Consider the following 13,698-nt stretch of genomic DNA (forward strand, 5'->3'; position numbering starts at 1 on the left):
TGCATATAGAAGAAGGGGCCCGATGGCTTTGAATCAGGCCTGATGGCTGGGGGCCCAGACCACAGCCAGGCACAAAACTTCATAGCTGTCCCAAGCCTGGAACTCTGGCTCATGGACCTCCTGCAGGTCTGCTTTCCTTCAGTTCTCTTTGAAACTTGTCTGCCATCGGTGTGTTTGGCCCTGACTTGCTTGGGTTCACAGTTAAACTATCCCTTTTCCTTGAGCATTTTAAGCATTTTTATTTAGATGATAGTGACATAAAAACTATACATATATTTAGGGTGTACAACTTGATGTTTTGATATATGTGTACATTGTTAAATCATCATCACAATCACACTACTTAAAATATCCACTACCTTCACATAGGTTGCCTATGTTCACATAGGTTGTGTGTGTGTGTGTGTGTGTATGAATATTAAGATCTACCCTCTTAACAAATTTCAAGTATATAATACAGTGTTGTTAACTATCATTACCATACTGTACATTAGTTCTGCAGAACTTGTTCATCTTGCATAACTGAATTACATTATGTATCTTATCACAATCTATTTTATTTTATTTTTATTTTTAATCACAATCTATTTTAGATTAATACTAACAATTCCAGTAAAATATAGACAGTTTTCTTCAACATAACCCCATTTCCCTCCTCTTTTGTGCTATTCATTGTTACATATATTACATCTTTATATATTATAAGCCTGACAATAGTTTTAGAATTATCATTTCATCTGATTATCTTTTAAAGTAGTTAAGAGTAAAGAAGAAAAATATATTTACATAGTCTGTGGTAGGCAGAATAATGCATTTGCCACTCCTATTCCCCACAAATATGTCCCCATCATGATCTCTGGAACCTATGAATATGTTATATTACATGGCAAGAGACTTTGCAGACATGATTAAGATTAAAGACCTTAAAATAGTGAGATCATCCTAGATTATCTGGCTGGGCCCAGTCTAAATCACATCAGTCCTTGAAAGCAGAGAACCTTTCCTGGCTTTGATCAGAAAGAGAGAGAGAGATGTTATGACTGATGAAGGGTCAAAGAGATGTGATGTTGCTGGCTTTACAGATGGATAAAGGCAGTTATAAGCCAAGGGATCCAGAAAGCCTCTAGAAGCTAGTAAAAGAAAAGGAACAGATTCTCCCTTAGAGCCTCCAGAAAGTAATGCAGTCATACCTATACCTTAATTTTGGCCCAGTGGGTTCATGTCATACTTCTGACCTGCAAAACTGTAAGATAATAATTTAAGTTGCCATATTTGCAATAATGTGTTTCATAGGCAGTGAAAAACAAACACACAGCCCTATATTTACCTATGTAATTGCTCTTATTGGTGCTTATCATTCTTCACATGGATTTAAGTCACCATTCGGTGTCTTTCACCCTCACCCTAAAATTTTACTTTAGTATTTTCTGTAACAAATTATCAGAGCTGTTTATCTGGAAATGTCTTTATTTCATTTTTAAAATAGTTTTATTGAACATAAAAGTTTTGAGGTTTTTCCTCCTTTTATCTTTGAATATGCTGCTCCAATGCCTTCTGGTCTCCATTGTGTCTGATAAAGAGTCAGCTGTAAATCTTATTGAGAATTCTAGTACATAAGAAGTTGTTTTTCTCTTGCTGCCTTCATGATTTTCTCTGTCTTTGAATGGTTGCCTATGATGTGTCTAGGTGTTAATCTACTTTAATCTACTTGTGCTTACTCTTCTTAGACTTTCTTGAGCTGTGATTGAACTTCTTTTTTCTTTTTTCTTTTTTTTTTGAGATGGACTCTCGCTCTGTCACCCAGGCTGCAGTTCAGTGGCGTGATCCCGGCTCACTGCAAGCTCCGCCTCCTGGGTTGACGTCATTCTCCTGCCTCAGCCTCCTGAGTAGCTGGGACTACAGGCACCCGCCACCATGCCCGGCTAATTTTTTGTATTTTCAGTACAGATGGGGTTTCACCATGTTAGCCAGGATGGTCTCAATCTCCTGACCTCATGATCCACCTGCCTCGGCCTCCCAAAGTGCTGGAATTACAGGTGTAAGCCACCACGTCCAGCTGTGATTAAACTTCTTGGATGTGAAGATTAATGTATTGAGGCATTATTTCTATGAAATCTTTTCTGCCCCCTTCTATTTCTTCTCTTTCTGGGAGTCCCATTAAGCATATTTTGATACACTTGATAGTGTCTTTTAGGGCTTTGATGTTCTGTTTTTTTCTTCATTTTTTTTCTTTCTCTTGTTCAGTGTGGATAAATTTTATAGATCTATTTTTAAGTTTGTGGATTCTCTTTTCTGCCATGTTAAATCTGCTGTTGAGCTTCTCTAGTGAAGTTTTCATCTCATTTATTTTAATTTTCAACCCCAGACATTCCAATTTGTAAAATAATTTATATCCCTTTATTGGTATTCTCTATTTGAAGAGTCATTTTTGTATGCTTTCCTTTAATTTATATATTAATATAAATAACAATATATATTTTCCTTTAGGCTTTTTGAGTATATTTACAAGAGCTGTATTTCGGATATCTGCCAAGCCCAACATATGGATCCCCTTCAAGACAGTTCCTATTAACTACTTTTTCTCCCCATGTATAGCTCACACTTTCCTATCTGTTTTCATGTCTTGTAACTTTTGTTGATTCCAACACAACAACAACGAAAGTTACAAGACATGAAAACAGATAGGAAAGTGTGAGCTATACATGGGGAGAAAAAGTAGTTAATAGGAACTGTCTTGAAGGGGATCCATATGTTGGGCTTGGCACCAACCCAAATGTCCAACAATGATAGACTGGATTAAGAAAATGTGGCACATATACACCATGGAATACTATGCAGCCATAAAAAATGATGAGTTCATGTCCTTTGTAGGGACATGGATGAAATTGGAAATTATCATTCTCAGTAAACTATCACAAGAACAAAAAACCAAACACCGCATATTCTCACTCATAGGTGGGAATTGAACAATGAGAACACATGGACACAGGAAGGGGAACATCACACTTCGGGGACTGTTGTGGGGTGGGGGGAGGGATAGCATTGGGAGATATACCTAATGCTAGATGACGAGTTGGTGGGTGCAGCGCACCAGCATGGCACATGTATACATATGTAACTTACCTGCACATTGGGCACATGTACCATAAAACCTAAAGTATAATAATAATAATAATAATAATAATAATAATAAAAGAAAAAAACAAACAAACAAACAAAAAAACTTTTGTTGAAAACTGAACATTTATGTGATAGATTGTATGCAATAATCTTTTAAACCAATGCCTTAAATTGAAATACTAATTAATATTAGTTTTCTTCTTTTCCTCTGGTAGTTGTGGTAGTTCAACAATGTAATCCAGTTGAACTATGTAATATTTACTTTTAAAATTCATGTATGATTTCTTCTTTTACTTTACTGAATTAAACTGATCTCATTTGAATTGTCCAATGTAGATAACCATTATTTTATTATTTATTCTCTGTCTTACATATTCTTAATTAAGTCATTACACTCCCTCCAGTTGCTTCTCCCTGCAGAAGCTCCACATGCTAGACTAGCCTTCAGTTAAATTACTGTTTTGCAAAATTGAACCCTAGTGTCAGCTTGACCCATGAAAAAGATCTATTTATAATGTTGAATTGGGCAAACATAGTAATAGGGGGCCGGGTGCGGTGGCTTACGCCTGTAATCCCAGCATTTTGGGAGGCCAAGGCTGGAGGATCACCTGAGGTCAGGAGTTCAAGACCAGCCTGCCCAACATGGTGAAAATCCATCTCTACTAAACATACAAAATATTAGCTGGGTGTGGTGGCAGGCACCTGTAATCCCTACTCGGGAGGCTACTCAGGAGACTGAAGCAGGAGAATCGCTTGAACCCGGGAGGCGGAGGTTGCAGTGAGCTGAGATTGTGCCATTGCACTCTAGCCTGAGTAACAAGAGTGAAACTTCATCTAAAAAAACAAAAACAACAAACAAACAAACAAACAAAAAAAACCCAACAGTAATAGGATCAGAGGAATCAGGAATTTGCCGTGTTTTACCTTGTATTTTTGATAGGGGCTCTGAGAGGGAAGATAGGTTCATGAGAACACATCTATAGAGAAACTATTAAGGCCAGATTCCAGTTGAGTGTAGGCTTTTGAAAACTGCTCTGAATACATTCTCAGGCATTTTAGAATTGAGAACTTGTAAATGTACCTATTGCTAGAAAAGACATGCTAAAGAGTCACTTTGTAGTAAAATAACTAAACTGAGAGCATATACACTTTAGGAATAGAAAAATAATCTGCTAATAATTGAAATAAGACAGACAAAAATCATAGCCCTTGTAGAGCTTATGTTCTAAATGTGGAGACAGATGATTATAAATGAAAAATTAATGTGTAATATTATATAAGATAATGCTAAGGACCAGGAAGAAAAATAAAGCAGAATAAGGAGACAGAGTAATAGGGACTGAGGGGAAGAAAAGAGGTGCGTTAGGGAACAGAGAAAACCACAGTGGTCCAGGTGAAGATAACAGTGGCTTAAATAGGGTGGTGGCTGTGGAGATGCAGAGAAGTATGCAGGTTTGAAATACATTTTGCAAGTTGTATCACCAGGACTTCTTGATGAATTGAATGTGACAAGTGATGAAAAAGTGACAAAACTGAGTGACTCCCAGGTTTCTGGCTAGACCAGTGGATATATGGTGATACCATTTATGAGTTAGGTTAATAAAAGAATAGTTTTGGTGTTAGAAAGATTTGCTTCATATTTTTTTCTTGATTCTATTTTCCAGTTTTTAATTCCTTTTAATTAATCTTTTTGCACATGTCTGTTTAAATAAAAGAGTGTTTAAATAAAGCTCTAGCTGTTCTGAATAAAAAAGTTCTTTTTGAGAAAAGGGCACAAATTAAATAACCAAACAGTAGTAAATAAAGTATAAAATAAACAACAAGTCATAAATAATAAATTAAAATAATTAATATGCTTTATGTAATTGGCTAAATATGTTGAATTTTAGTTAGTTTTCCAAAAGATTTTCTCTATTCAAAGGATATTTGGGAATTTTCCAAGATTTTAACTTCCACTTGTTCTCATGAGAAGCAAAACATTGTGCAAAACTCACATTTCTAAATCAATAATCAAGTAAGTGCACTATTTTTGAAGTCAGGATCCACCTGCACAGCTACTGTATTAATGGTGCGAACACTAGAAATGGTGCAGTTTTATTCACATCAAGTGCCTTCCAAAAACAAATACCATTTTTATTTGCTGACAAATTTCATATGCAAACTGTAGAGAGGACAAGAGTCCTGTCCTATGACTCAGTTATTGTGATTTTTCACAAAGTGTGGCTAAATAAAACTTCTGTAAGTACAGTAGATTTTGTTGGGATTTATTTTATTTTGCAAACTTAAAACCACTTGAAAAATTTAAATTCCTACCAGTAACATGTGACTCCCTGGTTGTCGAAGAACCCTTGTTGCTCTTATGATGTGTTCTATGGCTTCCTTGAAGAACACCATGGAATGAGAAAGCTAGCAGAGGAAATGTGACAAATAAATGGATTATAGGTACAGAAAAATCAAATGTGCATTGTGGTTTTACATACAATTTACTTACAGAAAGGAGAATAACTAGTAATTCAGAGCTCTAGATCTAGTAAGCTGGTTATCATTAACATTTAGGGAAAGTAAATTTGTGCAATAAGGATTGTCCCTATGCTAATATTCTTGTGAGGAGATTAGAAGGGTGGTGGTAGAATTGAGAGAAGAGAATGAAGAGGCGAACAATAGTATTTAGGCTCTCTTTCCCCATCCCCTTCCCCTTCCCCCTCCCCCTTTCCCCTTCCTCCTTCCCCTCCCCCCTTCCTCTTTCCCCTTCCCCCTTCCCTTCCTTCTTTCCTTCCTTTCTTTTCCTTCCCTTCCTTTCCCCTTCCTTCCTTCCTCCCTCCCTTCCTTCCTTCCTTCCTTTTTCTTCTTTTTTTTTTTTTAGACAGGGTCTTGCTCTGTCATCCACACTGGAGTGCAGTGGTACAATCACGGCTCACTGCAGCCTCAACCTCCTGGGCTCAAGCAATCCTCTTGCCTCAGCCCTGTGTAGCTGGGACTTACAAGCAGGCACTGGCACCACAATGCCTGATTAATTAAATTTTTGTGTGTGTGCGTGTGCGTGTGTGTGTGTGTGTGTGTGTGGAGACAGGGTTTCATTGTGTTGACCAGGCTGGTCTCAAACTCCTGGGCTCAAGTGATCCTCCTGCCTCAGCCTCCCAAAGTGCTAGGATTACAGGCACAAGCCACCACACCTGGCCTAGGCTGCTTTTCTATTGTTCTGTCTTGGCAGGTAGGATAAGTGGTAGGAGGAAGAGATGCAGAAAATTGGTTTACAGTGTGTGTAGTTTTGTTGGTGTCTCTGTTCTTTGCCCACAACAATGGGAAAGATGTAAAGAGCCACAAACACTTTGCTGTCCTTTGTTGCTACTTTGGACCCTGTTGCCACACTCTGTTTTGCATTTATCTTCATGAACTCTATTCATTCAACTTCCTATAACCTCAGTTGTGTTCCTTGTCTTTAAAATTATACCCTATCAAACGAGACAAATAAGATGAAATAACATAAAACTGTACTTCTAACGGTCTGCTTTAAAATATGAAGGTAAGCATTTTTCCCTGACCTCTCTCTCTCTTTTTCTCTCTTGCTCTCTCACACACAAACACACACATCCCTTAAAAATACTGATTTGATATACATACATGTTTGTATGTAAAAATAAATACATACATACATATATAGCACTCCTCAGATTTTTATATAGTATATGTGTTTACCTCCAAAGAAACTGAACCCAACTTCATTTGGAATTCATCAAGTACACTGGCAAGTCTATTATAATCACTGGTATTCTGATAGATCTTTTTTCTGTGAGTCTTGTTTATATCCAAGAAGTCCAAAAATACAGTTGAATGATTCATCAGGTTTTCTTGGGTCCACTGAATCTATTGTAAGAAAAGAATTTAACACTATCTGTTAATAGCACAATTCTACTTGTTATCAAAACTCATAGCATATATCTGTGTTGGAGAAGCTCCTGGCACAGTGGATCTAGGACTAACGTGTTCTTAACTTTTTTTGTGCTATAAACTCCTTGTGGTAGTGAAGCCTGTGGACCCTTTCTCAGAATAATATTTTAAAATGCATATAGCAAAATACAAGGGTCACCAAAAAACCCCAAATATATTAGAATATGGTTTTATTTAAGAACGCTTTGAGGGTCTGTGGATCCCAGGTTAAGAACTCCTGTTGCTAGAAATATCTTGTAGTTCCAGCAACAGTCTGAGAAAAAGAATCTTCCCTTAGTTTACCACTACAGTTCTGCAAGTTTCCACATGTCCCTTCCTGGTTTACTTGGCAAATTCTTGCTTATCTTTCACACCAAGGTCATGGGCTACCTCTTATTTGAAGTCTGACCATCTCCCTCTCCCCTAAAATCAGGTAGAATAAATTACTCCTTCCTCCTTTGTTCCACCACTATATTGTGTGCATAGGTCTGTCACAGCACTGACATCACAGCACTGACAGAAATGTATTGCACTTCTTAGGTTGTAATGTGCTTGGAGGCAGGGTCCATGCTAGTCCTAGGTAGTCCTCAGCACCTATCCCACTTGCTATCTGGCACTGGGAATTCCTGATAGGCATTCAGAAGATGGATGTTTGGCAAATGGCTAAATGAAGAATGAGGGGTGGTATGGTATGACAATTCGAAAATATATGTCATTAGGTATCTTAGGTTTGAATAATGACTCCAACACTTAACTAGCAGGGTGACCTTAGGTGAGATCTTAATCTTACTCTGCTCAGTTTCTTCATCTGTAAAATGAGGATAATAACAGGACCTATATCATAGGGTGTTATGAATTAAGATCAAAGTGAGTAATGATATGTAAAGCTCTTAACACTGTGCTTGGCACATTGTATTCATTATTAGAGTTTTTTTTTTTAAGTGAATCAACTGACCAATTAAGTGATATTGTATAAACTGAAATTCTCACAGGAATAATTTACATCCTTACATACTTAAGAAAGATTTGGTCAATATGTTCTTGAATTTGGGGTACTGTAGTTGCTTTTGCTGTCCATAGGACTGACCCCTGCTAGGGCAGAACTCAATTCCCTAAGTATTTGCTTGCTCATTTTCTAATGCCTCTGTATCTATTCCTTAGTCCGGTAAAATCTCAAAACTGAATTATGGTTGGCATTTATAGGGAGTTTGAGAACTTCTCCCAAGATAGTAATAAGCTCTCTTTAAGAAATGCAAATCAAAACCACAATTAGATACCATCTAACACCAGTTAGAATGGCTAATATTAAAAAGTCAAAAAATAACAGATGCTGTTGAGGATGCAGAGAAAAAGGAACACTTACACACTGTTGGTGGGAACTTAAATTAGTTCAACCATTGTGGAAGACAGTGTGGTGATTCCTCAAAGTTCTAGAAACAGAACTACCATTTGACCCAGCAATCCCATTAGTGGGTATATATCCAAAGGAATATAAATCGTTTTATCATAAAGACACACTCACACATATGTTCATATTTCCTGGGCTTCTGTTAATGAGAAGAATGAAGTTGGCACCACCAGAGAAGACAGAAAAAGAAAAGAGTCCACCTTTGGGAAGGAAATGTTCTCCTTAATTATCTTGAAAGGAGATGGCAAAAAATTCTAGTAATGGAGCCTAGATCACTGCTTCATTTAGTCACATTCTTTTAGTGTCATCAGTTTATTGAAACACTTTCCTTTGTGACCTAGATTGAAAGACAGCAGTAAGAAAACTAAAGTTCAAAGAGATGGAGAAGGACGAGGAGTCTTGTTGAGGTATCAAGAGAGTGGACAGTTCTGCGAGTCCTGGAGAAAAATGAACAGTTTTGAGGTTGCTAAGGGGCCAAAAGCATGGGCAAAGGCATCAATGATGATTTTATCCTCTCCAGCATATCTATAGTTTTAGACATTTTCAAGTGGAAATGGAATTGTTAATAAAATTACATTTCTTTCAGTATTACATAAATTTTTGAGGACTTTCACGAAACAACATTTTTTGTCCAATAATCCACTTAAAACAATTTTGTTTTGTTTTGTTTTGAGACAGAGTCTTGCTCTGTCGCCCAGGCTGGAGTGCAGTGGTGCGATCTCGGCTCACTGCAAGCTCCGTCTCCTGCATTCATGCCATTCTCCTGCCTCAGCCTCCTGAGTAGCTGGGACTACAGGCGCCCGCCACCATGCCCGGCTAATTTTTTTGTATTTTTAGTACAGACGGGGTTTCACGTGTTAGCCAGGATGGTCTCGATCTCCTTACCTCGTGATCTGCCCGCTTCGGCCTCCCAAAGTGCGGGGATTACAGGTGTAAGCCACCACACCCGGCCAATAATTTTTAAAATATAAATTTACCTGAAAATAGTTCTCAAGTTCCTTTGAAAGCAACCGATAGAAAAGGCTTTTATCAGTGAAATCCATTAAGCGATCGTGAAATACTCGGGTGGCTTCATGAACAAAGAGCAGAGCAGCCATCTCTTTGGAGTTAATAACAGTCCTGTCAGCTTGCAGCAATCCTAGGAGAAGCTGTTAGGGATTTAAAAATAACGTTTCTTTTTAAAAATTAGCAGGGTAGTATGTGAAGCAAAGGCTCAGTTTTTGCAGGTTTATGATCCATAAAAATAGAAGCAATTATCCAAAGTAAGAATTGTGAATTTCTACAAGTGATAATCTGAAGTTTTGATGAGATGTGAAAGTGATAAGATAGGGAAAATTGGTATGGAATCACTCTTAGAGGGAGGGGGACTTGGGGACTCCTCAGCCACATCTAATGGAGGCCTTGCTAGGATGGGAGTCTCGACTACAGTGCTGACATGGAGGCAGGGTGTTGCACGTGATATCGAGGTACTTCCTAATGTTTATATGTTTTAACATTCTAAATTTGGATTAAAAATGTTATAGCCCATTTCACAGATTACATGTGCTATTTAGGGCTAAAGTCCCACAGTTAGGGGAGAAAGATATCAAATTCAAGAATTGATTTTCAATTTTGAAAATTATTTGGCCATGGCTGATAACTAAGTCAGCACTGTTGGCAAAATCTGTTAAAATTCAAGCATGTTTATGAAATGCATACATGCTTTCATTTTCTGACAGCCACAATAAAATCTCAGAAATAAAGCAAACCCCAAATCTATGTTATAACCTTGTCACTTATTTCTCTGCTGAGGATCTTAGCCAATATTCTAACACTCTTAGGGATTTCATCATTGAATTATTTGCACGGAATTATTTTAACAATTTTCTTCAACTAACTCATGACATAAGCTGCTAATAAATAGCAAAACTAACCAACATTCATTTCCCTTTTTTCCCCTTCTAACAATCTAATGTTGACAGTATGAGAGAGAGCGACTTATATTTAAAAAATAAACTAGAGAATGAACAATAAAACAAACCTTAAACATATCTCGAAGATTAAACATGTAGTGACATTTTGTTGGAGTTGGTAACATATTCTGACGTACTTGATGGTATATAGCTAGGGAACAAGATATTATCTGATCCTTACTTTTCTGAACTTCAGGTGTGAAGTTATTGATGGAGAAATACATTCCCAAATGAACCTTTAGAAAGAAATGTTATAATTTAGTTTGCCAAAAATTTTAGGTATAGACTACTTCTGGCTACCTTCCACTAAAAAGCAGACTTGTGTATTATAATGGAGGATTAATTTCATTACATGTTAAAATTAAAATCCATTTAACATAGGATGGTAGATTAGTAAAAACAAAACACTCTAGGGGTTGCAAACTGGAGAAAATTCCATTTGGTCCTAGTATGTTGAATGGTCTAAAAGGATGTGATACGTTTTCTCTGGGGACAATTTATGCTTCACCTCTGTATACACCAGGTGTGCTGGGAATTCTTCCATCTCCTTGCTCTCCAGGAGATGTTACGGGAAGTGTAAACTGACAAAACTATTGCCTCAGTCTGGATTGACGATACAGGTATACATTCTTCGAAAAATTCTGAAATATCTTACTGGAAAGATGACTCAACTTGAAATCTAGTGTGACTAGAAAAATAAATCTTAAGCAAGATTAGGAAATTCATCAACATGAATCTTATTTTCTTCTTTAATATAAAATTTAAAGATTCATTTTTAAACTCGTTTTCAAAAAGCACTTGGTAATTCTGATACAGTTGGTAAATAGTTCACACCTGAAAAAAAAATCCTGTTTTAGAAGAAAGTCTACCTGTATGCCAATTGGGACCAAGGTAATAGTTTGTGTAGCATTTTTTTATTCCATAAGAAAATGAAAAGAGCAAATCAATTCTGGCAAAAATCAGGGTATGTGTGTTAAAAATGCAGATTCCTGCATGCCAGGCCAGATATACTGGATCAGAATCTCTGAGGATAAAGTCCTAAAATCTACATTTTAACGTGCATTGGACATGCACCACAAGTGTTTATTTTACACACAATAACTTATGCTTTTGATATGTAGAACCAAATTATAATAGGCCAGAAAACATAGGGGGAAATAAAATCTATCCCCTTAAAGTAATTTTCTTTCAATATTAGTGGATTTAAGTTTTCGTATTTTTCCTTATTCTAGGGAATTAATTTTTTTCAGTAGAAAATGAACTAGATGTGTTACCTGGAAAATAGTATATAAGATGTCTTGTGAAGGATGAGGTAATACCAGCATGGAAAAGTGTTTGAGAAGACGTGGGCTGATATCATTCACAACTGGAACACAAGCTGCAACTATAGACAGATCTTGAATATTCTGTGATAAGGATAAAAAGGAAGAGTAACTGAATGTATCTGTAGGAAGTGAAGTATGTATCTACGTCTCTGTCCCAAATTGGACAAAACACTTAAAAACATTTAGACAAAAAGATTTAATTACTATGTATTGCAAAAACAAAGATTACAGTGGTAATAGAAATTTATCTTAGAAATAACCCATCCTAAAATATAATTTCAAGATACATTATTTCTTGAAGACTTTCTAAATGTCATCAGGAAATGGTCCTTTTAAAAAATTATTATACTTTAAATTCTAGGGTACATGTGCACAATGTGCAGGTTTGTTATATATGTATACATGTGCCATGTTGGTGTGCTGCACCCATTAACTCATCATTTACATTAGGTATATCTCCTAATGCTATCCCTCCCCCCTCCCCCCATCCCACAACAGGCCCCAGTGTGTGATGTTCCCTTTCCTGTGTCCAAGTGTTCTCATTGTTCAATTCCAACCTATGAGTAAGAACATGCAGTGTTTGGTTTTCTGTCCTTGTGATAATTTGCTCAGAATGATGGTTTCCAGCTTCATCCATGTCCCTACAAAGGACATGAACTCATCCTTTTTTACGGCTGCATAATATTCCATGGTGTATATGTGCCATATTTTCTTAATCCAGTCTATCATTGATGGACATTTGGGTTCATTCCAAGTCTTTGCTATTGTGAATAGTGCCACAATAAACATACGTGCGCATGTGTCTTTATAGCAGCATGATTTATAATCCTTTGGGTATATAGCCAGTAATGGGATGGCTGAGTCAAATGGTATTTCTAGTTCTAGATCCTTGAGGAATTGCCACACTGTCTTCCACAATGGCTGAAATAGTTTACGTCCCACCAACAGTGTAAAAGTGTTCCTATTTGTCCACATCCTCTCCAGCACCTGTTGTTTCCTGACTTTTTAATGATCGCCATTCTAACTGGTGTGAGATGGTATCTCATTGTGGTTTGCATTTCTCTGATGGCCAGTGATGATGAGCATTTTTTCATGTGTCTGTTGGCTGCATAAATGTCTTCTTTTGAGAAGTGTCTGTTCATATCCTTTGCCCACTTTTTGATGGGGTTGTTTGATTTTTTCTTGTAAATTTGTTTGAGTTCACTGTAGATTCTGGATATTAGTCCTTTGTCAGATGGGTAGATTGTAAAAATTTTCTCCCATTCTGTAGGTTGCCTGTTCACTCTGATGGTAGTTTCTTTTGCTGTGCAGTAGCTCTTTAGTTTAATTAGATCCCATTTGTCAATTTTGGCTTTTGTTGCCATTGCTTTTGGTGTTTTAGACATGAAGTCCTTGCCCATGCCTATGTCCTGAATGGTATTGCCTAGGTTTTCCTCTAGGGTTTTTATCGTTTTAGGTCTAACATTTAAGTCTTTAATCCATCTTGAATTAATTTTTATATAAGGTGTAAGGAAGGAGTCCAGTTTCAGCTTTCTACATATGGCTAGCCAGTTTTCCCAGCACCATTTATTAAATAGGGAATCCGTTCCCCATTTCTTGTTTTTGTCAGGTTTCTCAAATATCAGATGGTTGTAGACGTGTGGCATTATTTCTGAGGGCTCTGTTCTGTTCCATTGGTCTATATCTCTGTCATGGTACCAGCATCATGCTGTTTTGGTTACGCTAGCCTTGTAGTATAGTTTGAAGTCAGGTAGCGTGATGCTTCCAGCTTTGTTCTTTTGGCTTAGGATTGTCTTGGCAATGCGGGCTCTTTTTTGGTTCCATATGAACTTTAAAGTAGTTTTTTCCAATTCTGTGAAGAAAGTCATTGGTAGTTTGATGGGGATGGCATTGAACCTATAAATTACCTTGGGCAGTATGACCATTTTCACAATATTGATTCTTCCTATCCATGAGCATGGAATAT

At 37.0% G+C, this 13,698-nt stretch overlaps 1 protein-coding gene across 2 annotated transcripts in view; it reads right to left on the bottom strand.

Moving 5' to 3' along the window:
* The window catches only part of DNAH14 (dynein axonemal heavy chain 14), a 510,612-nt gene that overhangs the window by 142,274 nt on the left and 354,640 nt on the right, over positions 1–13,698 (bottom strand). For both annotated transcript variants that reach the window (XM_063672417.1, XM_054474368.2), the window contains exons 50-54: positions 11,682–11,813; positions 10,476–10,643; positions 9,433–9,603; positions 6,817–6,984; positions 5,434–5,526 (exon numbers count right to left, since the gene is read on the bottom strand). In XM_063672417.1, the coding sequence (XP_063528487.1) occupies positions 5,434–5,526; positions 6,817–6,984; positions 9,433–9,603; positions 10,476–10,643; positions 11,682–11,813 (732 nt within the window). The remainder of the gene's footprint in view (positions 1–5,433; positions 5,527–6,816; positions 6,985–9,432; positions 9,604–10,475; positions 10,644–11,681; positions 11,814–13,698) is intronic.

The sequence above is a fragment of the Pongo pygmaeus genome, chromosome 1, assembly GCF_028885625.2.
Source record: "Pongo pygmaeus isolate AG05252 chromosome 1, NHGRI_mPonPyg2-v2.0_pri, whole genome shotgun sequence".
Classification (NCBI taxonomy): domain Eukaryota; kingdom Metazoa; phylum Chordata; class Mammalia; order Primates; family Hominidae; genus Pongo; species Pongo pygmaeus.